This window comes from Mixophyes fleayi, chromosome 1, assembly GCF_038048845.1.
Source record: "Mixophyes fleayi isolate aMixFle1 chromosome 1, aMixFle1.hap1, whole genome shotgun sequence".
Taxonomy (NCBI): Eukaryota; Metazoa; Chordata; class Amphibia; order Anura; family Limnodynastidae; genus Mixophyes; species Mixophyes fleayi.
This window is the reverse complement of record NC_134402.1, coordinates 323,305,034-323,322,115: the sequence shown is the minus strand read 5'-3', so window position 1 is coordinate 323,322,115 and position 17,082 is coordinate 323,305,034. Positions and strand designations below refer to the sequence as shown.

General features: G+C 39.7%; 1 protein-coding gene across 2 annotated transcripts; it reads right to left on the bottom strand.

Moving 5' to 3' along the window:
* Positions 1-1,696: 1,696 nt before the first annotated feature.
* On the bottom strand, positions 1,697-6,540 carry FICD (FIC domain protein adenylyltransferase). Of its 2 annotated transcripts, none has more exons than XM_075213963.1 (3): positions 6,365-6,540; positions 5,635-5,965; positions 1,697-4,569 (listed from the first exon to the last, which is right to left on the bottom strand). In XM_075213963.1, the coding sequence occupies exons 1-3, from the start codon at positions 6,380-6,382 to the stop codon at positions 3,494-3,496; spliced, it is 1,425 nt and encodes a 474-aa protein (XP_075070064.1). In that variant the 5' UTR covers positions 6,383-6,540; the 3' UTR covers positions 1,697-3,493. The 2 variants fall into 2 exon arrangements, with proteins under 2 accessions (XP_075070064.1, XP_075070073.1); XM_075213972.1 differs by having other exon boundaries at positions 6,401-6,540.
* Between the last annotated feature and the right edge of the window lie 10,542 nt (positions 6,541-17,082).

The following is a 17,082-nucleotide window of genomic DNA, read 5'->3' as shown; positions in this document are numbered from 1 at the left end:
GCGCTTCAATAAGAGGTAGCAAGAGAATGTGTGAGTTATTTGCCGTAAGGATTGTGCTCATATATACGAAGAGTAAATCAAAGGAGCTATATAAACAACAAAGTGCCATCTCTATGCGAAAATATGAATTTATATAACTTTGGTGACAGGTAGGTTGCTGTCTGTATATAGTAATCTAAGCAGAGAATATATCCCTTTGCCAATTTGCTATAGTAAAGAATATAAAACAATTCTGTATCAAGCAGTGCACTGAAGCTGACATATACGAAAAGGAAGTTTAAAATCAAATATATAGACATCAATAATAGTCAAAAACCAACTTATGTAAACAAATGATAATATGCTCCTGGTGTTTTGTCCATTGGAAATTGCATTTCCATGCAACGAATTGGATAAAAAGTGAAAAACGTAATAGGGTACCTTCTTTTGTGTAATAGTCCTAATGGCACAGTTCACAGTAATATCCCCCAAGCGAAATTTGTGTTAATCCAAATTACTGATGGAAATAGCAGGTCAAGTCAGTAAAAGTTCTTGTAGTTTAACTAAACATAGAGCAAAGACAGTAACAGAACAAGTAGTGCGAGACTAACCCCCCTGTATACAGGCATGTTTGCCCAGATGGTATGGTCTCTTCTGGGTCCCTCCATTAATGCTGGCGTGTAGTAGTTGCTGAAAGGTTTTGGTTGCGGTCAAACCTCGTTGCGCATTCAATTTCTGCACAGACCATCTATTGTCACGCTGCATTCAATCTCTGGCGGACACCAAAAGCCGCCTACAGATATCGCCGCAGGTGAAACAAGGTTTGGCCGCAGCCAAAACCGTCCAGCAACTACTCCAAGCGGACTACTGCACGCCAGCACTCAGAGGAGACTGGGCCAACAACCCTGGATCGAAGAGGTAAGTCTCTCACTACTCGTCCTGTAGGTCTTTGCTTTATGGCGTTAAACTACAAGAACTTCTACTGACTTGACCTGCTATTTCCATGTGTTCGCTTCAAGGATATGACTGTAAACTTTGCCACTAGAACTATTGCACTAAAGAAGGCACCCCATTCCGTTCTTGACTTTTTTTTTTATCCAATTTGTTACACAAAAACGCAATTTACAATGGGCTTACCACCGGCAGCATATTATCATTAGTTTACACAAGTTGCTTGCCAAATGTGACGTCATATCTGCATAACTGTGTTCCTAAACTGTTTACAACTATTGATGTCTATGTATTTGATTTTCAACGTCCTTTTCTTATATGCAAGTTTCAGTGCACTCCTTGATACATAATGGTTTTATATTCTTTACTACAACAAATTGGTGAAGAGAGATTCTCTGCTTATATTAGTATATACTAATGACAGACTACCTGGCAAGAGCCTATGTTATATAAATTCATATACAGATGGCGCTTTGCTTATATCTCTCCTTTGATTTGCTCTTTGTATATAAGACCACTGTCTTTACAGCAAATTTCTTGCTACCTCTTTTTGAAGCTCCAGGATCTACTCATATAACAACCTTTTCACTAACTACTACTTAAGTTACCGGCATTAGAGGTGCATTTTTTTTTTTTTTTTCATTTTATTTGTAGAAGAAACATTATAGCCACAGTAAAACCACTTCCATTCGAGTTACTTCTGCTGTATGGATTAGTATTGCTCTTAGATGTATTGTTTTGGTGTATGTCAAAATAAAACAAGACATCAATGACAAAATAATTTATTCTGCACACTTTAACAATCTACAGCTAAAGTATAAAATGCTTACCTCATCTGATGCCATTAAAAGTGCTGTCTGCTTCCCTGTCTTCATGTGGATATACATAAAGCTTATTAGCCGTTTCCTAGCCTGTCAGTATGAACCAAGTTGCTGATGCTGTGTGATTATCTTTAGGACCAGCAAGATTTCTATTTATTGTCCTACAATATGAGCATTTCCTGAGGCTCTCTGCTGCCTAAACTGATCTTGATATGTAATGATGCATATAATGATCAATTATGGTCAAATGCTGAGGTTGCGCATCTGACGAAAAAGAATATTCCCTCTACATATTTAGTTAAAATTGAAACCTGATTTGAACCATTATGCAGTAATCATTTAGGGGCTATTAACTAGTGTTTTAAATACTAACTAAATAATAAATTATCCGATCACTTGTCAGCAATTGCAATTTACTGTGAGTTTTCTCTGCAAATAAGGACTCTAAATAGGAAATGAGGTGCTCAAATAACTGCACTCTCTCACACCAAGACTAATATGCTATACTTCTCCTTGGAATGAAAATATGATTCTATATGGGGGAGGGGATCCTTAACACTCCCTAAAAATATTCTATGTGGATGCAACCCAAAATTTGGCGACATTGGTGTTCACCATTTTTTTGTAACAAGGTCTGTATAACGTACAACTGTGTGTCACAATGAAGAGCATAGCCTCTTACATACCCTACATAAAAAAAAACTAAGTATAAATGTGGACCATTTCCTCATCCACCTTTACTATTAACCCCCGTTAATAGTAAAGGTGGATGAGGAAATGGCTTAAATGTGTAATTCTGACCTAAAGAACCCATTTGCAAATATAACCCCTATTCTATGTTTAATAGTTTTCTAAATACACTTTCTAATGGTGTATCAGCTTTTTACACTACTTAGTTTAAACCTGCTGTCACAGGGTTTGTGACACCTGTGGGAGTATGACTTAAGAGGACAAACCAATGTATGTATAAATTTTTAGGTGGACGTAGCGGTATGGAAACTAAGTGAAGTTTGATAGTTTTACAATGAAGGCAGTAGGAGAAGTGGGATACCAGCCCACTTCAAACACTGTATATAGCAAACACTTAGGAGGGGCTATATTTGCACATTTAACTACTTAAAAATTATTTCTTTTAAATGAACATAGAAGTATAATTTCACACTATCCATAAAACTGGTAAAGTAACAGCATATAATCCCATGTGGTTTAGTACTTGATGGTCTCAAGCATTTTTAATGATTCTCAGGACAATGGAGATAATAAAGGGAAACTAATTTAGTTGGAGTGTAACTTTTTTTTTTGTAAACCTGTATATGCTTAGAGTCAAACGTATGACCTATGACATGATTCCAATTTTTCTAAATATACTTTAAAGCATGTATGTCAAACCTGCGGCCCTTCAGATGTTTGTGAAACTACAAGTCCCAGCATGCCCTTCCAGCTATCAACATGTGGTCTACTGACAAAGCATGCTGGGGCTTGTAGTTTCACAACACCTGGAGGGCCGCAGGTTGGACATACATGCTTTAAGGTCTCAAACCAGGAAATGGTAGGGTAGTAAAATTGTTAGTTTGCACTGCAGTACATTCCTGCAAAGACATGAAATGCTATGTAAAATCAATCTAGCAGCCAAAAAAAAAAAAAAAAATCAAATAAATTAATGAGATGCAGCTGGCAACAAGCAACATCCTATGAGGTGTGAATGGTTAAGGCAACAAAGGCCACAAAATATTTCTCGGATTTCAGGTCTTCACTTGAATAGTTTGCTTGCACTCAGAGATGTCAGAAGTGGGCTCTGGGAGACCCACTGGATGCTCTGCTGTAGCTATCAACAACATGTCTAAGGTGGTCTCTGCACATTTGGCAATAAACCTAATGAAAGGCCTCACGTCACCTTCATTTGCAAGTTCTAATACAAGATAGTATTCTGATCTCTGCTCTTTCCGGATAGTTATTGGTGGGTATCCTGCCTGCATTAAAATTAGATTCATGAGTAAACGGGAAGTCCTTCCATTACCATCTACAAAAGGGTGAATATAGACCAGTTTATAATGAGCTAGGGCTGCAAATTCCACAGGATGCAAGTTCATTGCATCTTCTGAATTAAGCCATTGAACAAACTCTTGCATGTGCTTGTCTACATCTCGAGGATGTGGGGGAATATGATGACCCACAAACACTTGGTTAGTACGAAACCGTCCAGCTTCAACAGGGTCCACATAACCCAACACTCTTCTATGTATCTCCAGTATGTCATCAGTTGTCACAGATCCTATTCGAGACACTAAGGTGGTGTTAACATATTTCATTGCAGCGTGCATACCAATGACTTCATTTTGCTCTTCAAGGCTTTTACCCGGAACAGCATAACGTGTTTCAATTATATGGCGAATTTCAGACAGTGAAAGGGTGTTTCCTTCAATAGCCACGGTGTGGTAAATGTGGTGATAATAAGACTCTTCCATGACCCTACGAAGAGCAGAGTTCCCTTTTGGAATAGACATCACCTTTTTGACTTTGCTGTCAATTATACTAAAATACCTCTGATCTATTTCTTCAACTAAAGGCAACGTTCGATCTCTGTTTACCAGAGCTTTCTGGTTGTGTGGAGAGATCATTAAAGCTTTGGAATAAAGATAGTCCGCCTGTATGATGTCCTTTTCTTCCTCCAGTAGAATGCCAAGCTCATTAAGGGCATCCACCTGATCTGGATCCATCTTCAGGGCATGGAGAAGAAGTTTATGGGCCTTGTCTGTCTTACCTAGACGCTTCATTTCTAAAGCTTGGTTCAAAGCAGCTTTGGCTTCATACACGATATCTGAAATATTAAAACATATTATGGCCTTGTCAAGGGTCAATTTATCTTCTTCGCAGTCTTATTAGTTTACGATGAGAAAAGACCCAACAGTTATTGTGTTAGGTGTCTAGATTCATCACCCTGAAAGAAAGTGTTGCTGAGGATAAAATGACAGTTGTGTTGTAATATTCAAAGATGAAAACAAGAGAGCACCACTACAAGATCGTAGAATGTTCATCTGTGTGTAAAATCACAGACCACATTGTAATACTTTCCTGCTATTTCCATAATACACTACACAGGTAGGTGCAAAACAGCCACAATCCAGATGTGTGTGCCCAGTTAAAGTATGTGGACTTCCCTCTCTCACTTTAGGGTTGCACTCCCTTTTTCTGTCAAGCATTTAACTCCAATCTATTGCTTGGCAGGATTAATTTGAAACATTAGCTTTAGTGCTCATACAGACATGATATTCCTACTGTTAAAGCTTAAGTGAAAGGACAAAGCACTGTTCAGGTTGGGGCTGTTTTCCTTCTGATAAAGATCTGTGTTCCCTTGTAAAAAATAAGCTAAAACTGCCCATTCCTGCATACTAATGTAAACAGAATACAGGAATAGTGTGTCTATATGACGTGTGTGTGTGTGTGTGTGAAGTTACACTTGAACTACTTTTCTAATGCTAGTATACACAATACGTAAACTTTCCAAACATACGTAACCATCCCATTACATTCGCAGAATGAAATCAATGCTGCTTAACTCCAATTATCACACCTTATTCTTTGTGAAGATTTCCCAACTTCAAACACTAACAAGATTTTAAAAAACATGCATTGTTGTAATAGTTATCTTCTGGGGAGATACTGGTCACTAATCGACACAGGTGAGGAAATCATGGACAATAACATTAAGTTGTCACTGTGGCAATCTATATCAGATGTTGCTAGTGAGGGCAAGATTACTATGATGAATAAAGGACAACTATATGATTCTAGTTTTATTTTGTAAATGGAATATAGTTATTATACTTTACGTAAGACTACCTCCTTAGAAATGTTTATCATTCAGATGAAAATGTACTATTACCTGGAGGTGGTTTCTGTTTAAACACCAAAAGTTCGATCGCAGTTGAAGCAACAGCAAGACCTGTAGTTTGTCCAGTATATTTGTGAGTCCGCTCATCACCTCCCCAGAGATTACACTGTAGCAAAACCTTTAGAGCAGCTTTATACTGTTCCTCCAGGCCACTCAGAGGGAAAAGGACCACCAAAAGTGACCCGGACAACACCACCAGTGCTGCTCGGAGCCCATACCGAGCACCAAACTGTGGCCATTGAAACTCTGTCACGGCCATCGAAGTGTCAGTCACCCAACTCCAAGCACCTGCAGTAGGTTCATCTTGAATATCTCCACGAACCTGTAATAATAAACAAATGTAATAATCACATCCATTAACACACTGCTTAGTGCAAAATATAAATTAAGAAAATACAGCCTAGACTAAAGCATATGCATTACCTTAATATGAATACATTAGTAAGGAGCTGGAGAGTTTCTCCAGCTCTCAGTTTCTCTGGCTACAGAGCCTCTAATCCACAATATCTGTAGAATTAAAGGTCTCTTATCGTCTTTAATGCATAAAACATTTCCTTTGTTTAGAATTTACTCTAACAAACGAGTTTCAAAGGGCAACTTTCAACGGGACCAAGACTTTACACTTGGTATAGCCAATCTGTGACAGTAATGTGATCAACCTTCTTATGTTATATCAACAATTCTAAGAATCACACCTCATAGTACACAAACATCAACGTACCAAACCTCCATAGCACATGGTTAGTCCAGAAATTACCGTTATCGCTGTTACATAGCAGGAGCTGTAATAATCCCATGTAGCCCTGTTATAACACCGGTGCCCCCCTGCACACCCACATCAGCTGGAAATTACCAGGCTTCCTGCTAGTGTGACTCACTCCAGATTCCTGGCCCTGGCCCCGCCCTACTCCCCGTTCTTTCCTGCTATTGGATGTACTATTACGACTCAATTCAGTATCATATACTATTACCCTATCGCCTCGGCTTCTGTACGTAACACTGCACACTCCTAAACACTAGGTGAAGAAGTGACATGCCGTATAAGTGTCAGTAGCGTCTGTGTAAAAGTACTAACAAGGCGGACATTTTTGGTGCGACAAATACATTGGGGACAACTATATTAAGAGCTGCAAAAATGGCACCTTGAACGGAATAAGAAAATAACGGCCTTAACTCTAGCGAGCATTTAGAGACACAGACGTAACACTTAAGGGGTTGTTTATTAAAACAGAGCGTGGTGACCTATGATTGGTGAACGTAGCAGCAATCTATATTCGGTTTTCATTTACAATCGGAAGGGAAAACATGATTCTAAAATGTAAAAGCAATATTAACTTCATCCTATGTGTAGGTGGTTTCTATGGACAGATCAGTGTTTACTACTTTTCTTTATTTTTTTTGTATTATGAGTGTGCAGGATGACGATTCCGGAAGACTACATTTAACAGCTGCTGGCAATGACATAAGTCAGCTGTAGGAAAAATATTATACCAAGGCCAAAATAACTAGAATGACAGACCTGCAAATAATGGCAGGTCAAATGCACCTCACCATGCTGGAAAGGCGAGTGCTGTATCAATGTAGCATGTTCAGGGGTCAGTTGTATTTAGTTTGTTGGTTGTTTAAATAGCGAAGCACAAGAAATTAAACTTTCATAAAGTTCGAAGATAAATGCACTGTCTAGTCCCAAAAGATTAGCAAAATATTACAATATGTTAGTGGAAATGTAAACCAAAGTAATTAACTGATAAAACTAGCAGACACTCTGCTAGAACGCGCCTTTGGCCCCATCAAATATACATTTCTGTAGGTGTAACTGAGCCTATAAAACTTGATTCGTACTGCTCCTCTTGCCCAAACTCACAGGAAATAATTTAATTCCACTACCTATAAGATTTTGTTCCAAAATACCATGTAGCAAATAAGGTGGAGAATATAGGAGCAGATAATGAGATCAAGAAAGAAAGCATATGAGATGTGTGGATCACTGGTAATGAATTTTCTAGAACCAATTCTAATATATTAGTGTCCACTGGTTCTCAGGAGTGGAGTGCACTCCCATTAGTATAAGTGAATGCATTTTGTTTCAAACAGGCACAGTTTATTTGGAGAGTTCATAATTGAATAGATCTAATTCTGGTTCGTCCCCATGGGACTCCAGGGATTTTGCTATGGAGTAGATTAAAATGGGTTTAAGAGGAGGTGATCTCAATTTGGAACGTCTAAAAAGAGAAGCAAAGAGGATTTTTCTTATGGACAGTCTGATCCCGAGGGGTCTTAATGACCACAACAATTTCATGGCATTTTTATAGGTCATGCTTGTCCTTTGGATATAATATCATTAAAAAAAGTAGGGTCAAAATATCAGAGCATGTATGAGTCAATACCTACTGTTTATGACCTTATTGAGTCTTTCTGTCACTCAGTCACCTGATAGGTAATATGGGACTCTTGTAGGTACATAGGGTGGTAGTTATGTCACTTTAGAGGATGTATCTCTTTCACCAATTTAAATGATGTACCCAATCACAAATCTGACACTGAGAATTCTGCTCAGATCTAACACAACTGAGACGGATTACATTCTACTGTCACTGGAACGGTCTTTATACTAAGGACCTAAATCAATTATCTTTTTTTCTCACTCCTTATTTTTCTGTCTTTACCCATATATTATTTGCTACATGGTATTTTGGAACAACATATTATAGGTAGTGAAGTTAAATCATTGCCTGTGAGTTTGGGCAAGAGGAGCAGTACGAATCAAGTTTTATAGGCTCAGTTACACCTACAGAAATGTATATTTGTTCGGACCAAAGGCAAGTTCTAGCAGAGTGTCTGCTAGTTTTATCAGTTAATTACTTTGGTTTTCATTTCCACTAACATATTTTAATATTTCACTAATCTTGTTCTTAAATACGTTATACAACATTATTTTAATGCATACCAATAAAATATGATAAGGTTTTATCTATTTGATTTCAGGAGTGCCCTATTTGCACATTATGTTTTTCTTTAGTATATATCTATTAATATGTGTGGGTGCATCACTCCTAGGTAGATTGGCTACATAATAGATTTATAAAATTCCTCACTATAGTTTCTGACCAATCCTCTAGGAGTCTTGGGATTTACCTGGTGCGGTATAGATACCTTTTTTGGGTATTAATCCTGTTGTTATGTACACCATCCTGTGTATACCGACATATGCTGCCAGACTTCACTATACAGCACTCGAACAGATAGGTTGCCGCATCAAAATCGATGGGTGTCATCCACACGTGAAGCAGCTTCTTAGAGCAGTGATGGAAAACAGGCAGCCCTAGGGCCACATGCTGCCTTCCGATCCTTCCCCTCTGTGTCCCAGCCCCTTCCTGCTTTATTGTCACGTTTGTGTGTTATAGCTTGTAACACTTATTTAAAACGCCTGCTGCAATGTTATTATAGATGGGTGTCTCCTTATTTGATTAAATGTATTGTTTTAACAGTGGCCTAGTGGTTAGCACTTTTGCCTCACAGCGCTGGGATCATGAGTTCAATTCCCGACCATGGCCTTATCTGTGTGGAATGTGTGCGTGGGTTTCCTCTGGGCCCTCCGGTTTCCTCCCACACTCCAAAAACATACTCGTAGGTTAATTGGCTGCTATCAAAATTGACCCTAGTCTCTGTCTGTGTGTGAGTGTGTGCCTATATTAGGGAATTTAGACTGTAAGCTCCAATTATTATAATAATTATATTAAAATAATTTTAACTACACCTACTATGATATTTGAGTAAAGAAACCCTAAACCAGAACATTTTCTATCACAATCAGAATGTATATTAAAATAATTTGAACCACAATTATTTTGGCATTTATTTGAGGCATTCACAAGACAGACAATTATCAGGGACAGTTAGTATAAACTACAAGACTGCAAAAGTTTTAGGCAGGTGTGGAAAAATGCTGCTTCGTAAGAATGCTTTAAAAAATAGAAGTGTTAATAGTTTATGTTTATGAATTAACAAAATGCAAAGTGAATGAACAGAAGAGAAATGTAGATCAAATCAATATTTGGTGTGACCTCCCTTTGCCTTAAAAACAGCATCAATTCTCCTAGGTACACTTGCACACAGTTTTTGAAGGAACTCGGCAGGGAAGTAACTAGGGTGTGTGATAGGGGCGGCCGTCCAGGACACAACGCTGAAGGGTGGTGCAGTTTAGGAATATTTTAGGTTCATGTGGTTAAAATTGAGAGCTAGAGGGGTAGCATTTTTGTTTCTTGCCGTAGGCCAGTGTTTCTCAACTCCAGGACTCCCTAGCAGTACATGTTTTCCATATCTCCTTGCTGGAGCACAGGTGTATTCATTACTGACTGACACAGTGTAGCAGGTGGTATAATTATTTCACTAGTCACCTGGCAATCCTGCACTGTTAGAGGGTCCTGAGGACTGGAGTTGAGAAACACTGCCCTAGGCGCTTAAATTTTAAGTTATGGCTCTGCCCTTCCCCTTTGCTCCGCTCTCGCACTACAGCACCTTAAGGATTAAATAATTTAACCTTAGTGTATTCATTTATATATTGCACTAATTATTTCAGTGAAAGACAAAGTATTGAAAATCGGTAATGGTAAAAGAGAAATTAACAGTTACTGGAAAAAAAAAAACCTTTTGAATATGTATATTGAAAATGTTATCTAGTTATACACCACAATGAGCCTAATTCATCAAGGAACGTATAACTAACATTGTTACATACATTGGGTACACCCACGTTCATATTCAACAATGACCAGATACATCTATTGATGAATACGGGTCTAGGCCTGATCTGCTCTAACACAAGACACTGCAAGATATGTCAAATACATATGTAGAATATCAAATCACAAAAGAACGCACAGAATAAAAGAACGCCCCCTGCTGTAATTGGCCAAAATTGTGACAATCGTTTAGGGGGTGGGACCAAAATGATGCAATTCGTCAACCCCAACCCCGCATGCCCACCTCCCGCAAGATCTCCCTGAAGCCAAGGAGTAAAAGTTTGCAAGTATGTTTCATCTGCTTGTCATGTTATTCCTATTGCTATACTGTGACATAGCAGCCCTCTCAAAGTAGCTCTACTGCCATCTTGTGACTGAATTGCAGTACTAAATTTTATGTTCTAAACTTTGAAGACTCACAGGGAGATATTGAGAAGAGGTGAAACTACTTCCCCAGCGTAACGCGATACTTGCGCTGTCAACGGTGCGGATAGCTCCCTCAACAACAACAATAATAGCCATCAAAACCTGCGGAGGATCTGGATAATCTATCAAGACCAGACCTCGTCTGTGGCTCTCAACTGCTGTCCTGCAACTGTAAGTTGTAAAGTAATGTCACCTTGAATCTAAATTTAGTGGGTGCGGGAGATACCACCTGCTATTGATGTTTTGAAACAAAGTGTATATTTTTCTACACAGATTAGGAAGCCTTCTATAGTTCTACACAACAGATTGTTATAGGTTTTAATCTCTACATAAGCTTTGAAACGATTGTTGGAACTCTACTTGCCAATGTGTCTCACAAAAACAAAAAAATAAGTAACACTCCTAAACATACCGTTATTAAAGCTCTTGAAAGGGCTATTGGCCATTCAAAAGCATTGCCTGACGCAGCCGATTGGGGATCAGATTCGGATAACATTTCATCGCCTGAGACCCCACTCACCCCCAATGATGTGATTGCCATAGTCACAAAAACAATTCAATTAGAAATGAGAGCAATTGTCTCAGAGCCTCGATTGCAAATGTCAGAACTTGGTTCTCGTACAGACATTGTTGAAAATTAACTAGATATAATCTCCACCAGCAAACAACAAACACGGAGAAAGCTGATCTGAGAGCTGATCTTAACACCTTTAAGGATTAGATAGAAGATCTAGAGAACCGCAACAGACGCAACAACATCCGGATGAAAAATTTACCAGAATCCATTCCAGCAGAAGCCTTGCCTAAACTTGAGGGTCTATTCCTACAAATGATACCCGACCTCTCAAAAGACCTACTTCTTCTGGATAGGGCACACAGAGCCCTACGGCTGAAACCAAGTCCAGATCAGCCACCCGAGACATAATCATACGATTCCATTACTTCAAAACTAAAGAGAATTATGGCGCCCACTAGAAACATACAATCAATCCCTTATGCTGGATCGCATCTTCAACTTTATCAGGACCTGGCTCCTTCTACTTTGAAAAAACATGGAGATCTCATTAACGTAACAAAATTCCTACGCAACCATTCGATCAAGTACAAGTGAGGCTTCCCGTTCCAATTAATTGTCTCCAAAGATGGCCAGAACCATTCAGTGAAAACGCTGGATCAAGGTCTTGATTTGCTCAAACGTTTTCATCTTATTCAGAATTCTGAGACTTCTACCGCAGCTTCTTCATCTCAACAGAAAATCCCAGCTCCGATGCCAACCTGGCAACAAGCATGATTTTATATATATATATATATATATATATATATATATATATATATATATATATATATATATATATATATATATATAAAATCTAATATATGTATCTTAACTTGAGCGCGCGCTCTCTCTCTCCTTAGATTATGTAACTTTGTTTTATTACAATTTCTAGAATCCTTTTCAATTGTGTGTCTCTCCCTCCCCCACCCCCTTTTTTTTTTCTTTTTCCATTTCTCCCTTTCCACTCGATAGGGCGTAGACCTCTCCTAAATCAAAGTACCCACAAAATAGATCTGGGGGGTAAATGTATGAAAGTCCGATTTTTTTTCAACTCCCCGGAAATCGGCGACTTTGCAGGTAAAATTTAAAGCGCGATGACTTGTAAAGGCAAACTTGCCTTTACAAGCCATCGCCGCTTTAAAAGGCAAACTTGCCTTTACAAGCCATCGCCACTTTAAATTTTACCTGCTAAGTCGCCGATTTCCGGCGAGTTGAAAAAAATCGGACTTTCATACATTTACCCCCAGGAGTCTCTTGTTTTTTTGCTTTTCCTCTGGCTTATCTGGAGCCCATTCAGATCAGTTCACAGTTCTAGTTCAAACTTTAAAATGTGTATATGTTTGAATTGTTTCGGTTTCAATCTAGTTGTTGTTTATATTGTGTTATTTATATCACTTTGACTTGTTATATATTTGTGTTGTTTCCCTGCACCCACGCTTCTCTCACCCACACCCATCTGCCCTAAATGTGTACCATGCACAGATATTGTCAACAATTTTCCATATTCCTCCCACAATGCCCCTACCTCCACTAATTTCTCCACTACCAAAGAGATGGTGTCACACAACTCGCCACGTCTCTTTTTTCTAGGTCCTGCCACTCACACCGAGATCAGGACCGCCTTATCTTTCCTTTCCCTTCTTCCTTATGTGTCTTCCCTTCTCCACATCCAGCTACTATATTCGAAAGAAGACTCCAACCTCACTTATAAAGCAGAATCCCCTTCACACTCTCATCCACCATGAATCTCAAAATAATATCTCTTAATGTTAACGGTCTAAACTCACCAAACAAACGCCCAATGGCCTTACAATATTTTAAGCGCAAAAACCCAGACCTGATTTTCTTGCAAGGAACACATCTTAAGGATCCACACCCCACAGTGGCTTCTAAATCTTATCCACATGCTTTTTACTCTTCTGCAAACGCAAAACGTAGAGGTACATCAACACTGATACACAGTAGAGTCCCGCTGACTATTGACTCGCAGACGTTCGACTTGGCAGATACATCATCCTTAGAGGAACCTTAAACCAAAATCCCATAACTTTAGCTTCAATATATGCCCCAAACGTGCAGTAGGGAACCTTCTATGCAGATTTCTTTCAACAACTCTTTACATGCAGGAGGTATGACCATTATAGGAAGGGACTTTAATACTATCCTAGATCCAATATTAGATAGGTCCAGCCAAACGCATATTTCTGTGGGACATACCAAGGAGTCTAGTAAGGTGAAATTTCAACTGAAGTCATTTAATTTATACGACGCTTTACCAGTGTTATATCCCTCTTCCAGAGCCTACACTCATTAATTCAGTCCCTCATGACCTATACTCAAGAATAGATTACTTTTTTGTTGACCACTTGACAACCCAGAGGCTGGGAGATGTCCGGGTCATCCAAGTGTCCTGTTCTAACCATGAAGCAGACTCTGCACTTACACCACCCCCCCCCCCCCCCCCCAATCACGGCCCAGATGGCAACTTGATGAGTCTTTACTCCTTAAGAAAAAGAGCATATTTCCCAGATATCCCAAGCTATTACTGATTATTTTTTCCCATAATGTATCCCCAGGGATATCACAATCTATCCTCTGGGAAACCCATAAGGCCACTATATGGGATATCCTTATCAAAATGACAACACAGCAGAGGCGGAAAGAAAGAGCGTATACAGGAGCTTGAACAACAGATACAACAAACTGCATTTCAACACCAAATTAACCATAAGAAATGTTTGTACACCAAACTTCTGTCTCTTAAAAGGACAATTAAACCAAATATTATCAAAACAAGCAGCTAAAACTCTCCTATGGGTTCAGCAAAAATATAATGAAAAAGGCGAAAAAGCAGATACTACCTTAGCTCGCAAACTCCGTGCCCGCTGTACTCAAAATATCGGTATCTTTACTCTATGATCCTCAAAAGATAGCGAAGTGATTTTGGGATTACTACGCCTCACTTTATAATTTGCGTCCAATAATAGATGATCCGGCCCAATTTAATACAAGTATTAAGAACTACCACTGTTCTTGCCAGCTACCCAAACTCACCAGAGGCCAATTAGGAACTCTCAATGCACAATTCACATCAGAAGAAATTCCTGATATTATCAAAACATTGAAACATCAATCTCCCCAGATCCAGATGGATTTTCTGCTATATATTATAATTTTTTTTCCCAACAATTGGTCCCCATGCTCACAGGGTTGTTTAATTCGATCATGGAAGGGGGCAAATTGGATGGAGCCACCACCAGAGCGGGGATTGTAGCGATACCTAAACCAGACAGAGCTCTAACTGAGGTGAGTAGTTACAAATCCATATCTTTTCTTAATGTAGATTTAAAGCTTTTTGCTAAAATTCTTGCTAATAAAGTGGGTGCTGTTCTTCCCTCGCTAGTTCACCCCGACTGTCACAGAATGGACCGCCTATGCCACCCTGTCTGTTGTTGCTGGGAACCAGCTGAGCTTACTTTGCCACTGTTTCCTTTTGTTATCCCAAATGCACCCTCTTGCCGCAGTATGAGGGGCTTACAATGCTGTCACCACTGAACTCATGGCACTCAGAACCACATTCCTTCTGGATAACTGTCACTGCTAGTGTACTCCTGTGCTGGTACACTTGAGCTGGTAACTCCGGACCTCTTACTATGGATCCGGGTTGCTGTGGATGGATTCTCCCTGGCCTATCACACTGACCAAAGCTGCATGGGTAGCAGGCAGAACAGTGGTACTGGAAAAGCTTGGGTCTAAACCTCAGAGAGCCAGAGAATGGATTAGATTTAGGGTCTAATCTGCAGGTCACAGGATTACAGCAATATTGAAGAAGCTGTCAAGCAGGTCTTTGAAGCAGAGTGATGTTTATTGCTCAAGTGTCCTGACAAGGACAGTTCCAATGATTAAAGGCATCAGTGGTCAGGTCAGATGGAACATCAGAATGATACATTACATACTCACACAGCTCATCTTTTATACAGTTCCGAAATAGTCTATTTTTAGAATCAGGATGTACTCTATTTACACAAACATGGATTTACATGCATTGCAAAGCCACTAATATTTATACTTAGCTATGAAATTCTTAAAAACCTTGATGTGATTTCCTGGATCTTATTTCAGAGGCAGGAGACTCACTAGCAAGTCAAAAGGTCTGACTAGCATGAATACTTCAGACAGTCGAATACACTTTTCCACAGAACAACAACAAAACCCAAAACAAGTCACTTCCACACATCACAATACACCAAAGGCTTAGTAAACACAGGCTTATTGTATCAGATATATACATCAGAAATAGGCATATCCTATAGCAAGGTTAAACAGAAAAAAAAAACTTTTCTACCCTGGTCTCAGAGATAACGATTTCCTATATCACAATATCAAAAATAAGTGCACATGCAATTACATAAATAAGTGCCCTGTGCTATTTGCTTTAAATAAATTTTTACCAAAAGTTATTTAATAGTGATCCAGTCACACTGACCAAGTTGGATTCATCCTGGAAAGGCAAGCCTCACCAGAAGAATAATAGATCTAATTCACATAGCTAACAGCACATCTCTCCCTGTGTTGGTGGTTGCATTAGATGCTGAGAAAGCTTTTGATAGAGTGGCCTGGCCCTTTATGCAACAAACATTGGTGAGCATGGGGATCCAGGGGGCTTTTTGTAAAGGGATTTCTGCATTATATCACAACCCCACAGCCTCAGTTTTAGCTAACGGTCTTACTTCCTCTCCCTTTAATATAAATAATGACACCCGCCAAGGATGCCCCTTATCTCCCATAATTTTTGTCCTTATTATTGAACCTTTAGCAGCCAGAATTAGAAACAATTCGGTCATCGCGGGCATCACCACGAGTTCTAGGGATCATAAGATAACGTAAGTATAACCTCATCAGCATACAAAGTTATCTAGATCACACATTTCTTTACCCAACCTCTTTAAAGAAATTTGACCTACAGTTCTCTCTCGAATTACAAAATAAATGCGGACAAATCTGAAATACTAGACCTTAATATTCCTCAACATATTACCCAACCACAATCTTATTATTGTCACGCTTTACACAGGGAATATCACTGACTGGTATTAGCGCTACTAACCTGAGAGGCGCAGAGTCTAACACACCACTGGTGTTCACCAGGGACCCCCGCAAGGTTTGGGCTTTGCTGCGTGCGATGTGCAGGTCGCGGTTTTCCCAGGAAGTCACCAGTGCTGCGAGTAGAGGGTAGTCAGACAGGCCGAGTCGAAACCAAGGAAGCGAGGTACCACGGAGAGTAGGCAAGAGTAGTCAGGAACGGTCCAAGGGTCAATACCAGTGCGGGCAGCGAAGTACAAAGGAGATCCGGAAGAGAGGTCAAACAAGCCAAGGAGTCAATACACAAGAGGTCTGGAACAGGAATAATAACTAAGTGCTGGAGCTGGGTAGAACCAATACTCTGGCACCCTAATGGTGCCAGAGTGGAGTTTAAATAGTGGCAGACAGGAAGCTCTGGAGGAGAAGTTCCGGCGATCATCCTCAGCTGATCACTGGGAAACATCTGGGTTGCCAGGCAACCGAGCGGCGCATCGCGCGAGCGCCGCGATCACGTGGTCGCGTCCCGTTGCCTAGCAACGGGACGTCTCTCCCGGCCAGAAGGTGTCAGTCTCCGGCACCCAGCAGAGGTGCGGAGACGGCACCTGACAATTATGTTGCCATCGATAATTATAA

Excerpts from the sequence above, each read along its gene's own strand:
- FICD (XM_075213963.1), bottom strand. Across the intron at positions 4,570-5,634 it reads TAAACAGAAACCACCTCCAG|ATATCGTGTATGAAGCCAAA; the intron begins GTAATAGTACAT and ends TTAATATTTCAG.